The sequence below is a fragment of the Semicossyphus pulcher genome, unplaced genomic scaffold, assembly GCF_022749685.1.
Source record: "Semicossyphus pulcher isolate SPU_LCO1_2020_fin unplaced genomic scaffold, fSemPul1.0.p SCAF_22, whole genome shotgun sequence".
NCBI lineage: Eukaryota > Metazoa > Chordata > Actinopteri > Labriformes > Labridae > Semicossyphus > Semicossyphus pulcher.
Window position 1 is genome coordinate 10,207,275 of NW_027211696.1, and position 27,255 is coordinate 10,234,529.

Below are 27,255 nucleotides of genomic sequence, written 5' to 3' on the forward strand. Positions count from 1 at the left end.
GAGAGGGGGGGTGGATAGTTCATCATTTCCTTCTGATCTAGTAAACAATTCCTACATTGCTTTTGTGTATCAGTTCCGTTTGATGTCTAAAGACAGTGTTGATTGTGTGTGTGTGTGTGTGTGTGTGTGTGTTTGTATCTGAGAAAGAGCGAGGCGGGCAGCAGTGATAGGGATCTTTGCGGATGCAAGAAAGCAACAACAGCACAAGAAGAAAGAGAGATCATGTATCTGCACGAAATCTCAAGTGCTATGTTCTTGCACTGTATGCATGTGAGTACATTAGTGCGTGTGGAGGCAAACAGATATACTGACCGAAACACGTCCATTCATCCATTTAATGACATTGTGAATGGTATTCATAATATGCAGCACTTGCATGAGAGATAAACTTTTTATTTGCTTCAAGATCTAATAGCACCGGAGCAATTGCTGTGTGAGGGTTCAGCAGTGGTGCATAGAGCCGTAAACACATCCTGCACTTTTGTACACAATAGCTTAGTATCCTGCAGCCTGACACAAATTCATTTTTGGGTCATAGAGTGTAAATCCCAGCAACAACTTGTACAGTCATGTAGAATTTTACATAAAAACTACAATGGTAATGCATATATATATTAAGGGATTTGACACACAGAAAGTGTAGAGGGCGCTGGTTTAGCTCAGTTGGTAGAGCGGGCGCATGTACTTGAGGCAACAGTCCTCGACGCACCGATCGCAGGTTCGACTCCTAGTCTGCCGATCATTTAGTCATCCCCCGCTCTCTACTCCCCACATTTCCTGTCTCTCTTAGCTGTCCTTTGCCCAAAAAGCCAAAAAAGTAATCTTGAAAAAAGAAAGAAAGTGTATTTACATGAGGATATGGCAGGAAGTAAAACCAAAAAAAGAGGAAAGATGGCGGCGTGCATGGACGCAGTGGCTCAGTGCTCCCTTAACCTGTTGTGTCGTATAAAGAGGAGTTGAGATCTTATTTTTTTTATTGAATACAGAGCATTCAGTGCCTGTAAAACTAGAGAACATAACCCTTCCATTCCACAGGATCCGTCTCCAGCGCATTCGGCGTTCAAGTCAATGATCGTGATTCCTCAGCACAGGCCGCGGTCCGTCTCCGGCGCGTCCCAGAAGCGTGTCTCCGCTCTGCTCCGCTAAAGATACGCGCCGGGTCTATTTTTGACAGAGGCCGCTTCAAACAGGAGTCAAACTCAACAGAGCTGATCGTTCCAAACAGGAAGTCACACACAAAAGCAGCATACAGCATCCGGTCATTTCAGAATAAAACACCAAGTTCAGACTGGTACAGACTCCCGTTTTTTTTCCCTTTATTTTCCAAATTTCCAAATGAGCAGATAATCAACCTCGGATGTGCAAACTGAACTGTAGTTTGTGTGTTGCTCTGCTAACATTGATGTTATCGCGTGATTTCTCAATTCTCGCGCGATTATGTAGCTCTCTCGCGATCTTGTGGTTTCGCGAATCCAGCTGCTTGGGCCAGCGCTCTGCTGCCCTGCGGACCAGACACGCTTCCTGAGGGCTCGTGCCGTTGACGGACCAGGAACGTGGAGCAGACGGAACGAAAGAAATGAGGAAATTATACTTTAAGATAAATTATATGAAGGCCGAAATTGCATATGAATTAATGTAAGGACCCATATGACAGATGGATGAACTCATGGAGTTTGTGCTTGTAATTGGAGGAAAAACAATCTAGAAATTACTCTTCTAGTCTTACTTTATTCAAAAGAAAATACATCATTGAACAAAAATTATTATGACAGAAGTAAACGGTCCAAAACCTTTTCAATTGGTCATTCCAACATTAAAAATGTCCATAAATGAGAAGTTTGATCTAATCAAAACACCATATGGACACCAGATAATGTATGGAGGTAATAAAATTGAGAAACATTAATGATCACAAAAGAATTCTGCCAAATTATTCCAGCTGTCGTTGAATTGTTTTCATTTCCCCTCCTCGAAAGGCAGACCCATTACATAATGTTATAGAGGAAGGAGGCTACCTGTGAATACAGGAAGGTGGCTTAGTCTTATTTAAATTACTCTTCTTTCTTCCTTGATCAAGCTCACACACAGGTACACAGTCAGACGGAGACTCACAGGCAAACACACACACTCCATGCAGGATTATAGGGCAGGTCCATAGGGGACTGAAATGTACTACTGCTGTCTTTGTGGAGCAGAACATAATGTTCCCCCACTACCACACCGTGGAATACGGTGAGCCAGCTCGACTTGCTCTAGGGGGATTGGATTGGAGAACTGGCCCTAGCAACTAACCTGTGACTGTGTGTGCGCGTGTGCAGCCTCCTTGCCTTCACGTACATGTGTGTAGATGAGTTTGTCTTAGTAAGGAGTGTGCGTGTGCATTCAAACTTTAAGATCAAACAGCAAGCCAGGTGATTTCTCCAGAGAGGGCCGCTGCCCAGGCAATCTCTGACGCAACCCCTGGGCACCCCTGGAGAACACTCCCCTTAATTATACATAAGCAACAGAAGGGATAACATTTTAGTCCTCTCACGCTGCAAGACATTTCCCATATATGAAGTTCAAGCATCTTCATATGTTAAACAAACATATGTGCATGAGGTCTGAATAAATTACCCCTACCACATTCGTCATCAGAGGTAAGTTATGCTTGAGAGGGAAAGTAGAGGGAATGTAAAAGAAGGAAACAATAACTGGCCCAGTTTTGTCCAACGTCCCTTAAAATCAGATAGTGTGTGTTCGTGTGTTAGATACATGCACTGTATTGAGACTACTGCAGAGCGTACATACATATTTTCCTCTACAAACATGTGCATACCGCTGCACAGGCTGAAACACACTCACCCATACCCATAAAAACAAAAGCTCACACAGTAGCTGAGCTGTTGCTTTCAGCAGCACAGGAAGGCCGGTTTCTCTGGCACTGTCGCTTTCACCAACATTCCCCCCACCCCAAAAACCACACAGCCCTCGTCAGGCAGGCTGCCAGTGACATAAGCGTGTGGTAACATTAAAAAGAAACCCTCCTTTTCCCCCTTTACTTTTACCGTTTCAATTATTATTGTGGTTATGCCATGTGGAGACCTCACTGCGCCTGGTGTAGTTTTTTTTATCGTGGCACTGATGACCCCCCCATAACATTTTCAAGCTGTTACTATGCAGGATTTTGGTCCTGTTTTATTGAGCATAGGGGGCCACTGACTGAGGGACATTTATATTCTCTGCAGACCCATCTGTTTTAACTTTCTGACATTGTACGCTCACCAACCCTTTACATTAGTTTGTGGTTCATGCACCCTACCACCCAGGCACTGCTCATGTCCCCCTAGTCATTACATGTCCCCCTAGTCACTGCTCATGTCCCCCTAGTCACTGCTCATGTCCCCCTAGTCACTGCACATGTCCCCCTAGTCACTGCATATGTCCCTCTAGTCAGTGCACATGTCCCCCTAGCCACTGCACATGTCCCCCTAGTCACTGCACATGCCCACCTAGTCACTGCACATGTCCACCTAATCACTGCACATGTCCCCCTAGTTGCTGCTCATCTCCACCTAGACACTGCTCATGTCCACACAGGCACTGCTCATGTCTACCTAGTCGCTGCTCATCTCCACCTAGTCACTGCACATGTCCACCCAGTCACTGCACATGCCCACCTAGTCATTGCATATGTCCGCCTAGTCACTGTAAATCTCCACCCAGTCACTGCACGTGTCCCCCTAGTCACTGCACATGTCCACCTAGTCACTGCACATGTCCCCCTAGTCACTGCACATGTCCACCTAGTCACTGCACATGTCCACCTAGTTGCTGCTCATCTCCACCTAGTCACTGCACATGTCCACCTAGTCACTGCTCATGTCGAACCTAGTCACTGCACATGTCAACCTAGTCGCTGCTCATGTCCATCTCATGGCTCATGTCCCCCTAGTCACTGCACATGCCCACCTAGTCATTGCACATGTCCGCCTAGTCACTGTAAATCTCCACCCAGTCACTGCACATGTCCACCCAGTCACTGCTCATGTCCACCTAGTCACTGCATATGTCCACCTAGTCACTGCTCATGTCCACCTAGTCACTGCTCATGTCCACACAGTCACTGCTCATGCCCACCTTGATGAGGATGATGAGGATGAGGTAGATAAACTGCATAATTGCACCCACTTTCTAAGTTTTACAGCCCCATTTTCAGTAGGCCATGGAAGTGGCCCATCATTAGCCAACGGGACCAATGAGACGGTGAGCCTCAGTGGGTATGGGTGGGGCTGGGTGACAGGACATTACCTCACACACCAGGCGCTCACCAGCATTCCAGTAAACCATGGGATGGTGCTTGGAAACTCATACTAGTTTCTCTCTGTTGCTTTTTCTCTCCACAAATGCCTCACAGATGCTCTCTCCTGCTTCAATTTCGTATATATTCGTTTGACAAAGAGAGAGGGAAGAATGGAAAAGAAGAGAAAGGAATACCTTTTCATGGAAATAAACATTTTAGGAGGTGCTGTGACAGCTTAAAAACTGTTTTCTTTATTTACATGTGTTCAAAATTTCCACAAATTCAGAAAAAAACTAACTAGGTCACTGCCTGACCTCACAGAGCAGAACAATAAGCTCTGAGATGCTCAGCAGGTATCCTCGAATCACTTTACACTTAATCGTGTAAAGTGATTGGAGAGATCACACAAACTGAATAAACAGCTGAGTTGTTTTGTGATTATGTTTACTGCAAAAGCGACAGACTGAATGAAAGCAAAAACCCTGTGCAGAACATTGAGATTTAGGACGATGGGTTTGGAATCATTTTGGGAAATGGGAACTTGTAAATTGGTGAAGACAAGGGGGATTGTGGGAAAGCTGGTTGACAAAGATAAATTCCAACAGTCCTAACAACAGAAATGTTCTTACAAGCCAATCCACTGATAATATCTCCCATTCTTCCACATGGTGAATAGTATGTGAGACATTATGTTGTCACGATGGCGTCCTCGTGTCTGTCTGTGTGTAGATGCAATACATGCTCGGAATCACCACTTCAGACTCGACAGTACATAACAAAAGCATCACACAGACATCAATTTAAGAATACAAACACCTATAGTGGAGAATGAAGTAGATGTTTGTTTCACTGCAGCGTCTCCCTAACACTTTAAGACACAAACATAAGTTAAAGTGTTTAATTATTTACCCTATTGGGTGTGGCATGGCTTTATAATGAGAGGGCATACCAATCTGATAAATGGCTCTTGGTTGATAGCTGAGAATTGAGCAAAGATCTTCCTCAAGCTCCATGGCCATCCTCTGTTGTTTGCGACTTACAGGACGGACTTTTGCCCCGCTTTCGTGATGCCCGAGGGCCTCAATAGTCTCCCTTAATTCTCTTTATAGCTGGCAAGTAGTACAAACATCCTTTATATAAGTTTAAGAACAGATACTTGGGTAAAAAGTACTCTGTTAAAAGTAGAATAAATGGGGCGGTAGGTTTAGCTCAGCGGTTATAGCATGCGTCCCATGTAGTGACCGCAGGTTTGACTCCAGCCATTGGCCATTTGCTGCACGTCATCCCCACTCTCTCTTCCCACTTTTCCGACTGTATCTACTGTCCTACCAAATAAAGGCCTAAAACAACGGGAAAAAAGTAGAATAAATAACTCAACTTCTGATGTAAAACTAAAAAAGTGCATTCTCTAAAATATACCACACAATAATTGTGCACCGAGCCGCCGCGTCCATGCTCGCCGCCATCTTCCCTCTAAAGGACATTTCTGCCCTCTGTTTCTGTGCAAGGCTAATGGAACCTCACATCACATTTAGGTGAAAAAATATTGTGAAGATAAAGAACGTTAACTTTGCTCCAATGTGCAAATCAGTTCGGTTGGGAATGTCTTGCTGCTCTAAGCACTCTGAAACCTTATTCACTAGAGACCTCTTCTCTGTGGTCCACTGTCCTTCTTCTTGGTACGTCTTTATGGTCGTCTTTGTAGTCGATATGCACTGATGGATATGCCCACCATCTTTTCTGTGTGTTATTGTCCCATCCATTTGGGTCCCATCCAGTTTTGAACTTCCTACCTCTGATGATCCGTACTTGATTCTGTGTCAGGTATCCGTCCATAGAGGTGATCTAACTTTACCTTGGCACCAAACCTCCATCACAGGGGGGAAAGCAGTGGTCGAGGTACATTATGCTATTAGAGCCATTATTTTTGTCATTACTCTTCCTTGTTCAACAGCTCCACTATCTAAGTTCATGTTTTGCTTTATGCTCCTAATCAAGGTTTTTACAGTACAGACATATTTCCCGGGTAATGAGGCTGACAGTTGCACTCTCTCTCTCCTCTCCTTACCTTTATCTCCTCCGGTTTCCTCTTGGCCTAAGACACTAAGCTCTCCTTTTATCTGAAGTGGTGATTTACAAACACCAGTTTGTGTCCACAGACCCGGGATTGGCTGTTGTCTGCCAGTCTGACTAGCCAGCTGGTACAAATTAAAACCATGTGTGTAACTGTGCGTAATTGTGTGTGTGTGTGTGTTTTTTTGAGTTAAGAACTTGAACTCATCTCTGGTGTTGCTGTTACGATTTTCCGAGGAAGGCGAGAAGTTGTTTTCCTCCGAAAAGACATCTCAACATTTGACTTGTGTACCTAAAAAAAAAAAAGAGGCTGTTATGTTCTTGTTGTAATTCAGAACAAGGAAAACATGTGTTTACAATGACTCGGGGCAATGGAGGCTATCAGAAGTAATCAGTCTTGTTTTATTACTCGATAGGAACCTCTTTTGCCTCTTTGCACAACAAACAGCTTCCACTTGGGGGCAAATCCACAAAACAGGTATTACACATTATGAGCAATGCACAATATTAGCTTTTCCTGTCACTCATGTGCACTTTCCTGTAACAGTATTAATCATGCTTTTTCCACCAAAATAAAAGCTCAGCCGTGTCTTCCCCTAACTTTTTGGAAGTTACAGACTTCTTTTGTCTGCCTTTTGTCAGTAGTTCCTGCTGTGATGTTTTAGTTATAATCAAGGATTCCATTTGAATGTCTGCTGGCGGGAGGTATGTTTTATAGGCGGAACAGATTGAGACACAAAATCAGGTATTGGTTTTGATGCATATGTACTATTTCTTTACTAAATTTCCATAGTTTGTTTTCCCCGTTCCTGCACCATCCATTCAAACTCAGAACGCATGGCAATGTAATGTCCACCTTTTCTTGACCCCTGCGTGTCCGGTTATTCAATGCCTTTCATATTTCAACACATAGATAGATCTATCATAATGATTATTTATGTACAGATATATTCACATGCAAACTTAAGTGCTATCTAGATCCTTGTGTGCCTGCGAATACCCCATTTTCCAAGGCACAATAAATAACTCTTTTGACGCCAATTACTTTTTATCTTCCAGTGATTTAATATTCCTGATATTTGGCGCAGCCGATTGGTCGGGGCTTACAGTATTTCCGCGATAGTGGAAATCACATCTGTTTTTAATTTGGTCTCATTGGATTCAGCTGATGTATAAGCCGTAAAAGTTTATTTTTAAATTTCAGACACAGATTTTAAAAAGGGTTGAACAATTGCACGCCACAGACATAAAAGTTTATTTTTTCTGTAACAAGTACAATTTTTTTATACTAGATAAAGTTTTTACAATGAGAATGCCTCGAGTTTTTATGAAAGTGTTATTGTAAAAGTGCTTATGCTGTTGCCTCACTTGCTAAGGAGTTTGAAGTTACCTCTTTATTGAGGTTTGAAGCCATATTTTCAGAACTTGACCTGTGATAATGTCAGTGATATAAATATGTGTAAGCTCCCATTCCCCGCTCTTCGGCGCATAAACTTTACTTTTCTAGAATGGTGTTAAGAACGCATTAACCCCAGTTCTTACTTAACATTTGATCATGTTCCAAATAAGACGCAGGAATTTTTAGTCATAATCTTCAGCAGTTTTGGTTTTCTAGAAACTTTCTATGCCAGTATTTTCCATGTATCATAGAAATGTATAACGATGCACTGGAATTCAAAGATGGTCAAGCCTCAATTGGTATTTAGGCCCCGAGTGTAATGCCAGGATCAAACATATTCTATGAAGACTTATTTCAGGTTTAGCATTTTTATCACTTTTGAAGGCATTTGCTGATTGTTTAAAAAAAGGACTCGCCAGGAGAAGAAGCATTGGTGAAATTCCAAGGCTTAACATTGTTGGAAAGATCAATGTTTGGGATCACGAACCTGAGCCTGCAAAGTAATGTTGAAATCCAATATTGCTGTCTCTGATCATACATATCCAAAAGTGACAAATGTTGGTGCAAGGATAGCCTTGTTTGATTTCACTAGAAGAGCAAAATCCTAACACATTTCAAAAGGACTTCAACCGCCCACATTCGGATCTGTTAAAAGATGTTGTCAGGAGAGTGAAGAACTGGCACGAGAAGAGAGAAGAGTGGTTGTTACCAGACTTTAACATTTTGCTTTAATAATACAAAAAAATAGAAGATTATTAGAAGAAGATGGCTGTTTTTTTCTCATCCAACATCCGCCGTCAACAGTTTCTTAGGTCTGGTAGAAGAAAATTCAAAATGTTAGTGTGGTTTGTCAGCACTCATGTTTTAAATTGAGCTTTTATAAGGAAATATAATATCAAAGAAAGACATGCAGAGTTTAAAAGTGAAATGGAATGCTGGAATTTTACAGAAAATAAAATTTGATAGGGGTAGCACATAGCGCTAAGCACTGTTGACTCACAGCAAGAAGGTCTTAGGTTTGAATCCAGAGCTATCCAGCTGGGGCCTTCAGAGTTGGCATGTTCTTTATTATTTCCATCAAGTTTACCAATTAGCAATATCACATGGTTGCCATCTTTCTCCGACGAAGCTAAAATGCTGTCACAATGTCATACTGCTGTGTTCCAGGTTTTAGGTCGTATAAATGAAGAGAAGGTGACAAATTGTTTTCATGTCATCATTTTGTCATTGACCTGCAACTGACAAGACAATGGTTAGCGAAAATCTGTAGGGGTTTCTCATCTTATGTTTCAAGAATAAACAACATAGTTGAAAACTTTAGCAACCATCAGAACAGTGCCTTTAATCACTTGCTAGCTTACAGAACTGTTAGCTTGGAATTTTCACCTTTCCTATTCTATAATTTGACACTATCAAACTGTAAAGTTAGCATCAACTACTCTCCCTAGCTTACAGGGCTGTTAGCTAGGAATTTTTACCTTTCCTACTCTATAATTTGACACTTTTAAACTGTAATGTTAGCAATCAACCAATTGCTAGCTTACGTGGCTGTTAGCTAGGAATCTACACCTCTCCTCTCATGTAATTTAACACTATCAGACTGTAATCTTAGCATGCAACCACTTGGTAGCTTACATGACAGTTAGCCAGGAGTTTACACCGTTAGTATCATATAATTTCACACTATCAAACTGAAATGTTAGCATTCAACTACTCACTAGCTTACAGGGCCGTTAGTTAGAAATCTACACATTTCCTATCAGGTAATTTGACACTTTTAAACTGTTATGTTAGCATTAAACCACTTGCTAGCTGACGGGGCTGTTAGCTAGGAATCTACACCTTTCCTATCATGTAATTTGACACTATCAATCTTCAATCTTAGCATGCAACGACTTGCTAGCTTACATGACAGTTAGCTAGGAGTTTACACCTTTCCCATCATGTAATTTGACACTATTAAACTGTAATCTTAGCATCAACCACTTGCTAGCTTACGGGACCATTTGCTTGGAATTAACAACATTCCTATCATATAATTTAACACTATCAAACTGTTAAGTTAGCATTCAGCCACTTTGCTAATGGTGATTTTAGCTGACTGCTACAAAGTGAGGGGTGAATTTAGACCATTATCTGAACATTATTACTGAAGTTGGTAGGTTGTTTTAACTTAAAATACGGGTAGATTTGCGTCATTTTTTTCTCTGTTCATTGGAAGTGAAGAAAAGATAATGATTCATGAGATTTCCAACATTTTTACGACTTACAACCTGGGACATAACAGTATTAAATTATAGCAACATTTTAGCTTCCAACGCTGAGTTTGACGTCAGAGGTAAATGGCCATATAAGGTTTATTGAAGACTCCAATTATAGGTGAAAAAGTGAGTTAGCTTGATTGTCTGTCTCTGTGTCACCCCTGTGACTTGTAATGCGTCTTGGGTGTACCTAGCTTCTCAATGTGTACTTTAATGAATGTGTGAGAAAGCGTATTCCCATCCCCACCCTTACCCCCTCATTTAATGACTATATGTAATCAATGACAAATCTATTTAGAGTGCTTTGACTCTTGCCATCGCATGGGGAGGAGGTTGGAGGAAGTGTAATGAGCCATGGGAGACTTGTGAATTGCCTCCTACTGGCGTGACGCAAGACAGAGGGGGGTTGTATGCTTGAGTGCAGGGGCTTTGGCATGCCAAGCAGTGTTTGTCTGTCTCAAACAGCGGGTTGTTAGAAAAACACAACAGGAGATGAGTAGGAAAAGATGAGAGGAGGAGGAGGGGTGTGGAGGAAGGTGTAGGTAGTACCACCTGTGTTCACATGAATACGTCATCAGTTTGCATGTGGAAAGGATTTTGTCACCCTTGTCAGAAAATAGGTAGCAATGGAAACCAGCTACTCTTGACTGTAATTCATTAGCAGCCTACAGTCACTTTAAATCATACTGGTTGGTTAAGTCATACAGTCTTGGAGAGCCTTCTGGGTTCTTTGTCAAGGCCAGACCAAAGTCAGTGTTGCGCTTGGAAGAAATGTCGGCCTCCGCTTGCCAGAGTAAACTCAGCCTTAGTTTCAATATTGTTTCTGCATTTATTTCATTAACATTAAGCAAATGACAACTTTTTTCTAATGAATATAAAATGAGCAATTTACGCAGCTGCCCTCAAGTGGGGCCAAAGTCTCATGGCGACTGATCTCAGGTGTTTGTCACCTGCATTTGTCATTTCTGCCACTTCAGCTCTGAGCAGAAAGGTCACGTCAACAGATCCAGGGGACAGATATATAGACAGATAGCTGCTCTGGCTACTTTTCCACAGTGGCAGGATCTTACAGTAGCCTCTCTAGCAAAACTCTCATGTTACTGGTGTCTCATTTCACTAGCTCAGGGCAGCGGGCGAAACTCACCGTCCTTGGGTATGTGCCCTCGCTCCCCTTTGTGTTATATATTGCTCAATAGTCTTTTACTGATGTGTCCATTTATCACTTCTTCAGTCTTTCTTTTTTCCCCATTTCAATTCTGATTTATCCAGAGCCATTTATAATTCTCACTTACCCTGGCCACTTCATCCTAGCTAATAAGGCGATAATGTGTGGGACACAAATTCTCAACAGTGTCCTTTGATCTTCAGTGTCTCAGCAAGGCCGCAGTAATAAGGTGACATTGTCATTGTAGAATTTACGATCACTTGATTATAGCGTAATTTTGAAGTGAAGTGTATGTCTTGTGCTTTAAAGCTCGGCCCGACCATCTTTGTGCTTCTGAGGTCAAGAGGTCACCATACCTTAGCTGTTTGGCCTTGTCCAAAGTGTTGCGTCATATTCACTGAAACCTTGTGGTTAAAAAAAGCTCACAAGCACAAAATACGTTTGCCTTTTAAACAGGCAAAGGCATCTTCATCAGCATTAGAAGATTAGTTAAAGAGTACAGGTGAGAATGATGTGTAAATGTGGTACAGCTGTGTGACACAGGTGTCTAATCAGGTGCTGCAAGCCTCTGAGGGCTTCTAGTGGGCAGGTGTGGCATGACAGCTTGCGAAACACCAGACTAGTAAGGGAGAGAATTAGAGACAGAGGAAGAGGAGACGGATATGGGCTGTGCCACGCATACCAAGGTGCCGGGGTTTGTTGACAGGACACAAACAAACAGTTCTGCACAGAATGGACGTCAGATGCACGTCAGACCGAGCAGCAGACAAACAGCTGACAGTTGTGGAAAACAGGGGTCACAGCCTTTAAGGGCAGGACGGTCTCAAACCGAAGCTTGTGAAGTGTGTGTAAATTACAAGTTGGTTAGCTAATGCTCATTTCTGTGTCACTTACATTTATTAATACTTCTTTCATAATGTGTGGTTCTTGTTTTTCTCATTCGTTTCCCTAGACATGCCAGTCCAAGGTGTTTGATCTATCGGATGGAGTCTCCCAGTATGCATGGTTCCCCTGTCGAGAGGCCCTTGAGTCAACTTGGGGATATCCAAACTATTGGCTAAAGGTAGGACCTATCTAGGAAAGAATAATGTATTTTGGTACTTTAGAGGGTTATGCACAAAAATATGTCCTTGGATTGGGAGAGAAAGTATTAAAAATTGATTTGAATACACCCTCTGCTGCTTCTTCTCTGTCCACCTTACAGAGAGAAATGTTACAAACCAGCAGAGCCTGAAGGCCTCAGGCAGAACAAGCTTGAAACCTATGCTTTACACTTGCTTGTGCTCCTAACACCAAGACTGTCTGTTCTCGTCTCCTGAAAACAAAAAGACATCACAAAAAAAAAAAGAACAAAAAGTCCGCTTTCCGCTCTAGATTTGGACACAATTCAACGTATCCACTCAGCGGCCATTTTTCCCTGACATCACGCTCAGGATGGGAAACTCAAATGCTGCTATCAAAGGAATTATGTTGTGCTGCTGTGTTCCAGTAAATGTAGGGGATCTTAAATGTATCATTTCAATGCCCAAGAATTAATCAGCGACTGAAACTAGAAATGGAGAGTAAGAATCAGGACTGGTCCATATTTTAAGGTAAAACAACATATAACATGTTAGCTACAGTAACACAACAGCTAAAGTTAGCATTCCACCACTATCTAGCTAACATGGAGTGTTACACAATACGCTATGTAACGCACAAGTGAAGTGTAAAATTCTGTACTGCTCTCTTATAATAGAACAAATACTAATGTTAGCTAGGAAGTGGTTGAATGCTAGCATTAGCTGTTATACAATGGTAACTAATCTATCTAATCTGTTGTTTTACAGTGAAATATAAAACAATATCCTTCACTGTCTATTAACTTGTCATTTTAAGATCAATGGGGAGGTGGTAAAATGATAAAAATGTGTCACAATACCTACATTTTCTAGTGAAGCAACTTTTGTCTTTTGATAACAGCATCTGGGATTCCCAAACTAAGTGTGACGTCAGGGGAAAATGGCTGCCATTATAATATGCTTTGCTTTACAGCAACATGGCATCAATATAGTGTATGAGAATGCGAAAGCACAATTAAATACGACTGCACCAGATTGACAGCACATGAAACTTGATTTTAAATATAAAAAAACAAATAGAAACGTGTTCAGCCATGACACATGAAGAAAGTAAAATACGAGAGGATCCAAGTTTGGAAATTTGTTCCTAACTTTATACTTTTTGTTTCCTTCTCTCAGGCGCACTTTTCTCATCCCATGGTGGCAGCAGCAGTGATTATACATCTGGCTGCTGATGGGACCGGCTACATCGACCAGACTCAGTGTAACATCACTGTTCAGCTGGTGGACACCAAGGAGGGCATCCATAGTCTAGGTGACAACTGTCTTCCCCATTTCATTGACCTTTCGCATTCATTACTTCTTTCCTTCCCACCTCAATCTCAATTCTCTCTGTTTTCCTCTTTGTGTCTTCTCCATCCCAAATAAACCCCACAGGTGAGTGGCGTCTCAGCTGCCGCACCAACCCTCTGGTGATCCCAGTGAGTCACGACCTGTCAGTTGCCTTCTACCACACCAAGGCTATCCTGGTCATGTTTGCCTCTCGTCTCGTGGCCATCTCCGGCGTGGGCCTGCGCTCCTTCCAGTCCTTCGACCCCATCACGATAAGCGGTTGCCAGAGCAATGAGATCTACAACCCCACAGGCCAGAGGTGAGGCCAAGGAATGGGGAAATGGAAGACTGGTGGACATGAGGCCTGCATGTGTTCAACACATATCAAAAGCATAGACATGCATATAAAATCCTAAGATGATGTGCATCTACAAAAGAATGCCGCCACACACAGACACATGCACACATTTTGCACTCTGAATCGCCTTAAAGCAACAGAAACTTGATTTAGAATCATGTTTTTCAAACCAAATCAAGATTTTCCTTTTCCAAATTTCTGAAAATTTTCAGCCACTCAAATTTATTTGATGAAAAATTGTGTAGTTTGGACCTGAGATGGGACAAAATATCACAGTATGTAACCATCACAAAACAAAACAGTATAATAGTAAAGCAAAATGACCAGCAGTGCACAAGTGCTCATTCAAATAGCAGCCTTTTTTCAACAGACTAAACTCAAACTGCATAATAAATGCAACTACTGTCGGGGTCATCAAGTTTCAAGAATGTAATTGTAACTGTAGCTGGCATTACTCAATCAGTGGATACATGGAGTGTGAATAAACTACACTTCTACTGCATGCACGTCATAGAAAACCCATGTCCCCAAAATAAAGCAGCAGTGCAGACATTTTGCCACAACTTCTCTTTTTTTCAAGCACACTGAAAACAGCTCCGCAACCAACTTTTGGGTCCTGACCCACCACTTGGTTATAAAAAGCATAGCTAACACTGTGCTACATTATAGAGAATTACAACAAAGTAATGATGAGCCTTTAAATACATTTCAAAAGTTCCCTTGCAAAGCAAGTCATGTGCTAACCACAATGCTAACAGCAAAGACGTTAACTTTTGTGATTATTATGTTGAGGAAGCAGACTTAACGTTGTTTAAACTCAGTATTTACCACTTAGTCACTTTGCTTTAGCCTGAATTGTAGCTGCTAACCAGCTAGCTAACTAACTAGCTAAGAAGGGTAGTTTTCATAAAACAGACGCTTTATTCACTCAGTGCAATATACACAACACATGGTCCTGCTGTTCTTGAAACTGAGCTAATTTGGACACTTTCTGCTAAAAAAATGTAGCTTTACAACCCGTTGAGAGCATGTGCTTCGTTGTGTCCGTGCACACCACACTACGCTACTTGGTTATCTTACCCACAAGGCCACCTTCCTTAAAGGGGAAGGCTTGGCCGGTAACACTTGAGATAAGTCTCGAGGAAGAAGCGATGTGCGTTGCTAGCTCAACAGAGCCCAGATTTATTTCCTTGCCGCAGCAACAGCTAACCGAGGTTGAGGTGCCCCAGAAAAACAACAAACAGGTTGGCTAACTGCTTTTCTCACATAACTCGCTCAACATGAGTCTTCCCCTCCCCAGAACGCCGAAGTCTCCTTAAAAGTAGCTTTATAACAATAACTCCCTCTTCCCTCCCTCGGAACTACAGTACTTCTCAGCCGATTACTCACCTCTCTCAATAAACAACTGCAAAACAACAGGAACTTATACCCAGCCTTAAAATATGTTAAAAAGAAAATGTAAAGAAAAAGAAAATGAAAAAGTATAGTTAGTAAAAGTATTTCAACCTTGCAGGGAACGTGTGAGAGTGTTTATAGTTAAGATTTCAGATCAGAGAAGATGTCAAGCTGCATCCAGGTGCCTCCAAAATAAAGACTATAGATTCTAGGAGCTGTGTTTGTGTGTGCGTATATATTCGAGCCAGAGTGAGGCCGAGGCATGCGCTAATTAATGATGCCAACAAGCTGTTTAATGTTAGACGTCTGCCCAAAGCCACAGCTATAACAGTAAAACGTTCTGGGCTAACAAATATATTATCGCTGGAAATTTACAATTAATTCGGACCTGTTGCTGAGCTCCACACATTTGCAACAATAGAGCCGCCGCCTCCAGCACTAAATCTTGTTTACCACCCCGGTTTGTTTTGTGTCGAGTTCGGCCGAAGTGCGCCCTGCATACAAATATGCTTCTCCTTCCCAAAGTCCTGCCAAAAGTGGACATAATTTTCTTTTGTAATAGTTTTTGCATTGTTGTTTTGCATTACATTGAGGTTGTCAGCCGCCATTTTCGCAAGTCTTACTCGTTAATTAGACCAATAACCTGTCAATCAGGCATCAGACGTGCTGCCCAGGTTGGAGCGTTGTGTTCTCTACAGCATCTGAATCATAAATAAAGACGATCGCATTGAAGACCCTCAAAACTTCTTAAAGTCATTCTGAGCGTTATTGGCGAGACCACCAAAAACAACTAATTACTACCCACTGAGCTACAAATTCACTATTTTTTTGACACTCCGCTTTTAATTCGAACTTCCAGCCATATGATGTCAAGGCAATCCCCACAAACATTGCTAAACCAGACCACACATGCACACGGAGTCACAATTTACCAATTTCCACACCACTGTCATGCATGAGCCCATTCATGCTGATGACGCTCCCGCAGCCCTTTCAACAAGAACTGCACGACACACAAAGAAGCGACGGTCGGTGGGGGGGGTCTGGGCAGGGAGATAGAGCTGTTTGCGGCTTTTGTTGTGTGCCAGTGAGACATCCAAGAGCACCTAAATAGATTAAAACTGCTGTGTATCTGCATCAGCCAGGAAATTGTTTTGTAACCGCACACACACACACACACACATACGGGGGACTAGTTGCTTCTCACTGACTTTTCTTTCTTTCATATTTTCTCCACTTGATCTAATTTTCTCATTTAAACGAACTCTTTGTACGAAGGCGAACCAGACTCAGAAGTTTAGCTTGCACAAGCTACAAGTTGAATCACATATTATAGCATTAAGATCAGTTATTATTTATCGATGTGTCCTTACAGCATCAGCGGGGAATTCTGGGTCGGTCCTTTTTTGTCTTTTTATGTCATTGATCTGTTTCTTCTCCATAATCGACTCCAATTCATCATCTGCATTCTGTCGTTTGTACCCCACTCTCCAAGTCTTCACTTCCTCCTTATTCTTTCCTACATCTCCCCCCCCCGTACGCTATCCTGTGCGGTCTTCTCATCCTTCACTTTCACGTCATCTTCCTCTCCCCTCAAACTGTTTGCCATCTCCTTCTCCCCTTTTCTTGCTTCTCCCCTTTCTGTGCCTCCCTGTGCTCCCGCTTTCCCTCTCTTTTCATTCTCCTGGGCTGAGCAGCACATTTCCCGTAATACTTATGCCTCCACAAAACACCACATCCCTTTTTCCCTGAGTTGTTAACAACAGGAGCTATTAACATGACTCAGTTTTATGTTCCATGCTTGTCTGCAAATGCATGCACATGCATGTGTTCCCCCCTTTTTCCTCCGTTTTTCACACCTTTTTTTCCCCCACTATAATGTTTTTCTACTCATCACCTTTTCTTGTTCTGTTCTCCGGTTTCTGTTACTTTGTCCTTTTGTCCTATTAGACTGTGCACTGTACTTCTCATTTGTAAGGGAGGAGGACAGTTTTCCAGGTAGTTAATTGTAATTTATGTCAGAAATTCCAGAGCGGCTAGCAGAAAAAGCACAAAGAGATTTAGTTGCAAGCCAAAGTGTCCGCAGAGTAGACTTACAGGCTTCCATAGTTTGTCCTTTAAAGCAAAGACATAAGGGAAGTTTTTTCTGACAATTAGCGGGAGAGAAAGTGAGGAAATTAAAGCACATGAAGCTAAATTCAGAGTTTGCATCATTAATAATTAGAGAGAAGTTAAAGTGGAGTCTGCAACAGAAGCATGGACGCAAAGAGCAAAATAGGGATTCCATTCCTGCAGGAGCGAGTTTAACAATGTTTCTCCAGACCTGTATTTTCTTACATCCCCCTCTCTCTCTCTCTCTCTCTCCCTCTCTCTCTCTCTGTTGGCTTCATAAGGGAACCCTATACTGTAAAATGTGGACTGTTGTAAAAAGGTGCCTTGGGCATCCGAGCATTCCAAGACTATTAAATGCCTTCTCCATCAGGCTACCAACATGGAGCCGAGGCCAAGCTCCGCCATTGTAGCTCGCACATAATATATCCTGTCCCTCTTAATTCACAAAGTACACACAGACGCCGCTTTCATGCGCACGGCAAATATGGCCGCCTTTTTTCCCTCCATGTGGTTTATTGATTTGATATGTTAAGCAGTCATTGATTGATGGATGTGGTCGAGTCGATGCGTAGATTTTCTGTTTGTGAGCAAAATGTGTGACTGCTTCCATGTTTGCAGTTATTTTATCCTCTCAATGTATGTTGGTTGTAACTTTAAATGTGGTTTCTTTCTCTCTCTGTCTCTCTGTCTCTCCCTCTCTCTCACTTTCTTTTACCAACCACCCCCCTCCCGCCCACCCCCCACCCACACACGCTCGCTCGTAGTTGTGTACATTATTCGTGCGAAGCCATCGACTGCCAGGAACCGTTAATCCGCAATGCAGAGCTCAAGTGCAGTAGCCCCGGCCGCCACTTCTACAACGGAGACCGCTGCACCATCTCCTGCAACTCCGGCTACGTCCTGCAAATCCACCAGGACGATGACATCATCAAGAGCCAGGTAAACACGCTGCCACACACATGTTGGAGGGAGCTCGGTGCACAAAGAGGCACACGGATGCATAAATGCACACATGCAAACGCTTAAGTGCAAAAGCATTTCTGCAACATATGGGAACATGCGTGCAGGCATGTATTTGTGAATGCACACATGAACATGCATTGATGCAAACTCGAGCACACATATGGCCATAAAGGAAGAGCAAACACGCTTCTTTCTCTCCGCTCTCCCTCTCCTCCTCTATCTCTGCATTTATTTTGTCACCTGCAGAAACTAGGCTTGGCACGGCAAGCCTCCGGGGACGATGACATCATGAACATCCAGGTAGATGAGTGCTGCACTGAGGAGCGGAGACGCCCCAGTCTCCTCCTCTCGCTGGCTCGCTACACATATACAAACACGCACACAGGCATACGCGCGCACGGTACGCACACATTTTCAGTACAAGCACAGACATAATAGTGTTTAGTCTCTTGCTGAGCATGCTGCACCATCACCTCAAACAGTCACTTTGTAGCGCTACTCCGCCGGGACGATGACATCATCGCATAGTGTCTGCTCCCTCTCCCTCCCTCGCTCCATCCCTGCTCATTTTCGCACACATTGAAGTCTCTGTTAAAGGGCAGAGATTTGCTACCGCTCTCGCACGGCAGCACACACTAAACGCTCCCATGTAGATACCAACACGCATACGGTAAAGTGCAGACAATCTGCCCCCGCATAAACAGGACGCAGATGCAGGCAGATACAGTAAACACACACATGCGTGCACACCACAAGTAAACAAATAAACAGGGTAGTTGACACTGCATCGTAAACCTCTTTGGATGGGGGCCAAGCTGCTGTAAAGGCCGTATAAACGCTTTATCCTTCTCCACGGCTCTGTAAAGCAGTCTACAAGACAATCTATTAATGCTCCCTCAGAGGGACGGGAGGTTCAGAGGACAGGGTAAATTTTGTTTTTAGTGTGTATTTCAGTCTGGACTTATGTGAGAGAGGCTTTATAGGAGTAGGGGACAAGAAAATGGAAAAAGAGGTAAAAGAAAGGAGTCTGGCCTTAACAGTCTTTCATATGGATACTGTATAATATGTCTGCATTAAGCACAAGTATGCGTGCATGCATGGAAGCACATTTACATCCCCCTCCGTGCATACTGTACGTACAAACACTATCAGAATAGTTCCTCATTCAGTCCGCACGGACGTTTAATTGCATTACATTTTGATTGACAGTCCACTGTGCACAATGCGGCCATTCATCAATGTCAATTCATTTTGTGATAAATGATGCTTTTCAGAGAGGGACAGGCAGGAGAGGAGAGAGGAAGAGGGGTGAAGGGGGGCGGTAGAGAATAGAAAAGGTTCGCCACAAATGATGACTGACAGTTCAAAGGTATTTAGAGGACCCGCTATTTATGAGTAACTTTTTGCACCCATTCACTCCACTGAGGTCAGTTTGGTTGCTTGCGTATCCAATAAGCATTTTGCAGTTACTTTAATAGTTATAATGCTCTGCAAAATTAGATAAACATCCTTTAAAGGGGGGGTATTATGCTAATTTCAAGCTTCATATTTCACTCTGTGATACCTGTGGAGTAGCTTAGCATAATTTACAGTTTAAAAAACTCATTTTTCTCACACTGGTGCTCTGTGCAGGCCCTCATACAGCTCTGCCTGAAACGACTCAGTCAGCTCCGTCCCTTTAAGAAACCCCGCCCCTACAAGCCCGCTTTCTTCTGATTGGCCAGCTCTTCGAAGCCTGCCAAGGGGCAGAACGCGTGTTTGAGGCACGCCTCCTACTCTGTGGCCGTGTTTCAGATTTGAAATGAATGTCTGCTTCTCTTGTCCTTTGGGAAAGTAAACACTGACGTCTTTCCGTCACAGCTAAAGAAACACTTTCTCCAAGTTAACCAACTTGACGAGCAGAGCCGTTGAGCAGAGTGATTGAAAAAATGTCACAGGCAGACTGAGCTCCTGGGTGGGCGTGTCCTTTAACTGTGCCAGGGATGGGAAGTTCTGCTGTGTCTCGGGCAGATGCCCAAATATAGAGTTCCTCCACTTTGTGACATCACACAGTGAGGTGTCTGAAACCTGGCGTTCACAGCAGCCTGCAGACTTTTTTAGCAGGGGATTACTCCAACATACTTTTACCTACAGATTTGAAACTTTACGTTTAGTATGGAAATCCAACACTGTAACATTATATGTCCCAAAGTGCGAAACAGCATAATACCCCTCTTTAAAATGTAGACTATGGGTTTGTAATTTTCCCTATTGGATAGCAAGACATCCAGTGTTTTCCAAGAAATATTTACACCACTTCTGGGACTCATTTGACTCTGTCAAAGCAGAAGGTCCTTCCATAACTAGCATGTTGATTAATTTGAAGTCGAGTCTTTTATTCTCTGGGAAATGATTTCAACAGTTGCATGTCCCTCTTGAGGCAGTAGGAGTCTCCTCCTGAAAGCCTTTTGCGAGTTGCATCGCAGAAACAGAAACACAAAGGGACCATTCACTATAAAGTTGTTTGTTTGTTTAGCAGGCTTTGTTGCTAACTGTAGAAACCAGCGGGGGGACAGCACTATGTTGTTTTTTATGGCTGCGACAACCGCAAAGCTGTGACTGAATGAACTGTTGGACTGCAGGACCGAGTTTGACAAATAGGACACTAGAGGTTTGAAAGAAATACATCCATTCAACATCAAGTGCAATAAAAGGATTGTGCTTTATGTCAAGTAGTTTTAGAAATTAGTCAGAGGGATGGTAGTAAATCACTCAGGCCAGATTTAAAGGGCAGATTTGCTCCCATCTCCCAATCAGAGGAGTAATACGTAAAACCACTGTACATAAATGCAAAACAACAAAAATGTGACACCAAATGCAAAGCAAAATCATCTTATACCCTCAAAGACGCACACACCTCCACTCTAAGGTCACAAATGTTAGTGTGAAGCAACGATCTTGTTTGTTTCAGGGATGTCACCGTGCTTCTGCGAACACCACCTTCTTACATAATGCTGTCTTGAGTAGAAATCTGTTTCCTTCACTTGTTGGATTTGTAAATGTGTGTTTTAGTGCCGTCTGGTTTCCCTATCTTTCCCTCTCTTTGAAGTTGAAGACTGCTGGCACCAACAAACCCAGTTTTATTTCACGAAGGCTTTTCCTTTGAAAGGCTCTTAATGCTTTATCGTCGTCCACAATATATTATACAACAGTTAGTTCCGACCAAATAATCTGATTGGTCAAGAGGCATTCCGTAAGTGCTAATATGGAGAACATCATCTTTTCACTATGTGTATCACTCCGCCTCAGGCAGGTGTTCAGAATACTGTTAATTAACATTACAGCAGACTGTGTGTGTCTACATTAGTCAAGCTGGTACCTCTGAATCACACAGCAGACTCTTATTTCACTGGTTAAACATACAGATTAATGTACATCATAAAAGATAGCTGTGGTATCTGTGGTAAACTGTAGACACAGAGTGAAGGACAATATTTGGGTTGCTTGGCAACAAAAGTCCAGTTTCAGTTAAGTTGTTGAGTTGGTGGAGCAAAAAATAATCATGTGTTGTTGATTATTACTTTTTATACAACAGTTATTTCCAACGAAGCAATGTGATTGGACAAGAGGCATTCCATGAGGGCTGATATAGATAAATAAATGATAAATGTACATTATAAAAACAGCTGATCTGTGGTAACCTGTAGACACAGAGTGCAGGAGAATGTTTGTGTTGCTTGGCAACAAAAACCCAGTTTCAGTTAAGTACCAGAACTAGTTTAGTTGGTGGAGCAAAAAAAAAAAAATCTGTTGTTGATAGTTACTTTTTGCAACTATTTGTTGCTTGTATAACTGTTGTATAAAAGAAATATCACACTCGAGGCTATGATGTTATACTGAATAACAGCACTGCTGTGATTCGGTTGTAGTGCTGACATTACCTGCCCACGTTAGCATCAACGAACTTTCGCCGAAATTACCAAAAGACCCTCGTTAGGACTCCCAAAAATTTGACACATAATAATAACTCAGCTCACTCTTTTGTGCATGTTTTGTGGACCCAAATATTGATGTCTGAAGCATTTTTTTGTGCCCAGTAAGCAACTTTGATTGAAATGATTGGGCGCCATCTTGAAAACATTTAATCAGGTTCTTATTGTATGTATGCATGCATGGTTCTGTACTGGAAACACTCTTTCCTTTGAGTGATGTTCAAGGCCTGAGAGCTGGAGACAATCCAGAGTAATAGTAGTACTAATAAGGATGGTAGGAATGCAGAGGACAAATAAAACCAGCATAATGTCTATATTAAATGAACTTAAAGCACCTTTGAGGAGCTTTCATTCTGTGGCGATTCTGGTTGACCTGTTATGTTGTTTAACAGTAATGTCCACCATAGACGGGATACAGCCTCGCCCTGCGATGTATTTCCTAAATAAAGTAGACGTATTACATACATGTGTAGGAGGTCAGATTCAGGATTGGGTTTGACTCCTTCCAAATCCCGCAATTCTTTCCATGTGTTGACCCATGTTTTCTCCCCTGCTCTATCACGATCCAGACCCTGGCGCCACAGTGAGGACTGATCCGACCTACAGAGCACAACCCAAAGAATCCTTAGATACTCTGAACAATTTGTACATTCCAGTGACTGTAAACTCCTCAATTCAAAGGTCACACAAGGTGGTTTGTACCACACAATCCTATTTCACCCGGGCTTTCGACGTTCTTATCTCCGCCTCCCTCCCAGAATTTTTATGTACTTGGAAGCATGTGTGTTTCTGAGTACTGTCAGATTCTCTGTAACACCCATCCGCGTGTTACTATCCCGACCGCATCCTCGTCTAGTATCATTTGTCATTTCTTTTCTACTAGGAAGTCTGCGTCTTCCAAGCAAATAAAACCTTTATGTTTCTAAGTAAAGCTCCTTTTTCTTTTCTCCAGAACAAGCTTTTCCATGAGGACTAGACAAGCAAATTACACTGAAATCCACTGCCAAGCCGTACTACGATAACTAAACATGCAACTGTGTGGTACTACTTTCCTTTAAAAGCGTGCGTGTGTGTTTGTTTCAAGTTGTCAGTCTTTCGCTTCATTTGTCTGTCGGCCTGTCTGGCTTGAATTACGAAGTGTGGCCAAAATTGCTTCTGGATGACAAAAAGTTAGCTGTCATTTTTTTTTAAAAGGAGGAAAATGACCACACAGTTCCACACACACACACACACACACACACACACACACACACACACAAACCTATATACGCTTGGGATACATGCTGGATTAAACTCTAACACAGCTTATGGCAGATGTAGGGAAATGAAAATGTGTAATCTGTGCCACATTTTACACACTTTCACAAACCTTATATTCCATTTGCACACACATTTACACCAGCACATTAACACAAAAAGTAGATCCTTCCACATTTCAGACTCCCATTACGATTGACTCATTCCACTGTACACCCGGCTATCTTGCAGCAGGCCCTCACATGTTATGCATATGTTACTTTGTTGGATATCCAAATATGAAAGGAGCTTATTTATTTTGGGGGAACCTGATACTGTTATGCAGTATCATATAATGGGATCAAGATGAAAGATTGAAAAAAAAAAAGGGCCTACACGGGAAGAGGGAGAAGGTTGTGAAGCAATAGATCCGTTATGCTAACCGAGTCCAGCTTGTGTGGCCTTAGAGTTTTGGCCAATCATTAAATAGATGTGTGTAATCAAAGTAAACCATAACAGGGATCGACTGTAATTCATGCTAAAACACAGGTTTCGTCAAAATGATTGTGCTCGAGCAGCTTTGTTGCGAGATTTCTTGGCACCGCTATCTCTTTTTAGCATTCCTGCTGCGTTACATGGTGCTGTTTAATGGACGAGGATGAAAACAGTTGAGGTTTGGATGATGCAGCGGCTCCCCATTTTGGTCTCATCTCCGCAAATATCACACCACAAGCCAAATAATTTACAGGAAGCAGAGCTATTTCTAATAGGGACTAGACCTTGGATCAGGACATTTATTTTCAGCTGGAAAAGTCAGGAGTAAGAAATTGCCGTTTTCAAGTGTAATGTTTTTGCAAACATCTCGGTTGCCATCGCTGTTTCCAGGAACTCATATACCAGCAAATACAGGCTCTTAAAACTATATTCTCTGCGCAATCTCCTCATCACTCTTGTTCATGAATGGTTACATATCAATGTGTGTACACGGTGTATAAACATTGAATTTCAACGCACATACACACAGAATTAATGCAAGACATGTGGCCTCAGTCCGGCTGGAGCTCCTTCAGCAGTAACCTGAATGCTTCTGCTTCCTATCAAGGGTTTTTCCTCAAAGAATTGTCCATAATGGGAATGAAAGGGACGTCAATTTATTATATGTGTTCTTATATTGTGCTTTCAGCTTGTGTTTGTTTGTCATGGTACAGTGGTATTACCAGTGTTGGGTTTGACTCCTGGCCTGAGTGCGTTTCTTGTGGATTTTCATGTTCTCCCCATGTGTGGATTTCCTCTGGGTTCTCCAGTTTCCTCCCACATTCCAACAACATGTAAAGGCCCAGTCACACAGGATGCACTCTGTGGGCTTGAAAATGTGAGGCCGTCTGCTACAGTTCGGGAGAAAAATGCACGCACGGCACTATTTTGTCTGCAAAGTTTATGAGCTTTATGAGCAAAACCCCCTTGAATACACTTTCTGTTGCATGTAAAAGCCAAAAAACTCGGTAAATAGTAGGGATGCACTATATCATTGGTTATCGGTATCTGCAGATTATAGTTCGAGAATGACATATCAGCATCGGCAGATATGTCATTTTTCTGCTGATATTTTCCCTATAAAAGCTTGACGTAATGCTACGACAATAACTCGAGTGTGTGCGAGCATTGCCTGTGCAAAGTTATCAACAATATACAAATGAAGACTAAAAAGTCACATAAACTCAAGCCATTAACTAGCTTAACTAGCTAACAGTTAGCTCACATTCTTGTCATGTTACCGGACTTAACAACATCAAACACATCTAAAATACACTCACGGCCAAAGCCGACACTAGCAGAGAGTAACATAAACATCAGTGCAAAACTAACATACATATTCATGGACGCACACACGATAAAAAGAGTCCGTCTGCAATCACTGATGTCTCCGTAGTAGGTGCAGTAAACAAGTCCGGGCAAGTCTCCCTCGCGGCCGTGTTTTGGGGGGATGCTGCATTCAGGTGCCCTCAGAAACGTGACGTTTTGTGCAACGCCTGTTCCGTCAAGCGTGAAGAAGGGTGCAAGATGTTTGCGGTATGGCAGTTTTTGGCTACGACAATAAGAGTAGGCATGATATCAATTCCAATACAAGGGAGACTTGATGTTCTCTGCAATTAGGTGGGAAAAAAACATGTGCCTAATATATATATATATATATATATATATATATATCGGTATTGAAATCGGCAAAAAGGGTTGGAAAATATTGTCATATCAGAAAAAACTCCAGTATGGTCCCTTGTAAATAGATAAATCCGCAGAGGTTGGTATTCCAGTAGAGATTCCCTCCGTGCACACGTGTGTTTCTCAGAGGTTGTCACACCTCCACCAAAGTCAATCTGTTTTGTGTTCGGGCTGATTGTGCAGTTGTTGGATATCAGTTGTCTGAGTGGCATGAATTGACCATACAATTGCTATCAGCAGATACTTGAGCCGCTGCGTGGCCGGTGAGGCTTACTGACATACGGGAAAATAAGCCTGATCAAGCTTTGTTGGGTTACAAGCTGATTGGAGACTTGTTGGAGTGAGTGCTGGATCGCTGTAGTCGTTTTTAGTGAGGTAAACACTAATGGGATGTGTCCCGGACATTAATCAACAGCGAATGAATGCTTTTGTCATTGCATACTCAGGCCTTTAATCCATATCTGCGTTCTTTATTTGACACTGACTTGATGTCTCCTTTTATCTTCCAGTCGGACTCGTCAGTGACTATGACCTGTGCAAATGGGAAGTGGAACAAACAGGTGTCATGTGAGCCTGTGGACTGCGGTCTGCCAGACAAGTACCATGTTCATCCGGCCCATTTCGACTTCCCCGAGGGCACCACCTACGGCAAGAAGATCACCTTTCAGTGCAGGGAGCCTGCCCAGCTCGTAGGTGAGATGGAAAGCCCGGCATGCACTGATAGATATTTTCAGGCTGTTATTTTTAGGGCCAAAAGAGTGTTACATTTTTCATCTTTCACTTCCTTCTTTTCCTCCTCAGGTACGAACAACACTCTTTTCTGCCTTGAAGACGGCCTGTGGTCCTTTCCCGAGGCTCTTTGCGAGCTCCGCTGCCCTGCTCCGCCTCCCGTACCCAACGCTGTGCTGCAGACCAAGCGCTGCAACGAGACGGGCCTTAAAGTGGGCACGCTCTGCAAGTACAAGTGCAAGCCGGGCTACCATGTCACCAACAAACCTAAGAGGTACAGTGCCATTTAAAGACTTTGTAACCTATTTTTTAACCTGCACAAACCCCTAAATGTTAATCCTCTTCCTCCCTTCAGGCGCGCGTTCAAGCGCCAGTGCACGGAGGATGGCAGCTGGCTGGAGGGGGCATGCGAGCCGGTAACCTGCGACCCGCCGCCTCCCATCTTCCACGGCTCCTACCACTGCACCGACGGCTTCCGCTTCGACAGCGTCTGCCGACTCAACTGCTCTGATCCTGCCGGTAATACAGCTATCGCCGCCACAGGAGGCTCTGCCCATACGGTGAGGCTGCTGCACGCTCCATGCAAGCAGGTCTGTCCATCTCTTTCCTGTCTTTCTATTCTTGCTTTACTTCGTGTTTGTCTTCTTTTTGTCACGTGTGTACAAAGTAGACGTTCTCTCTTTTTCTCCCTTCTTTGC

At 42.8% G+C, this 27,255-nt stretch overlaps 1 protein-coding gene across 1 annotated transcript in view; it reads left to right on the top strand.

Moving 5' to 3' along the window:
• Positions 1 to 27,255, top strand: part of pappaa (pregnancy-associated plasma protein A, pappalysin 1a) — a 92,768-nt gene that overhangs the window by 42,611 nt on the left and 22,902 nt on the right. Inside the window, exons 11-17 of the mRNA XM_069673515.1 lie at positions 12,133 to 12,243; positions 13,421 to 13,556; positions 13,679 to 13,892; positions 18,203 to 18,377; positions 26,338 to 26,521; positions 26,630 to 26,831; positions 26,913 to 27,147. Of these exons, the coding sequence (XP_069529616.1) occupies positions 12,133 to 12,243; positions 13,421 to 13,556; positions 13,679 to 13,892; positions 18,203 to 18,377; positions 26,338 to 26,521; positions 26,630 to 26,831; positions 26,913 to 27,147 (1,257 nt within the window). The remainder of the gene's footprint in view (positions 1 to 12,132; positions 12,244 to 13,420; positions 13,557 to 13,678; positions 13,893 to 18,202; positions 18,378 to 26,337; positions 26,522 to 26,629; positions 26,832 to 26,912; positions 27,148 to 27,255) is intronic.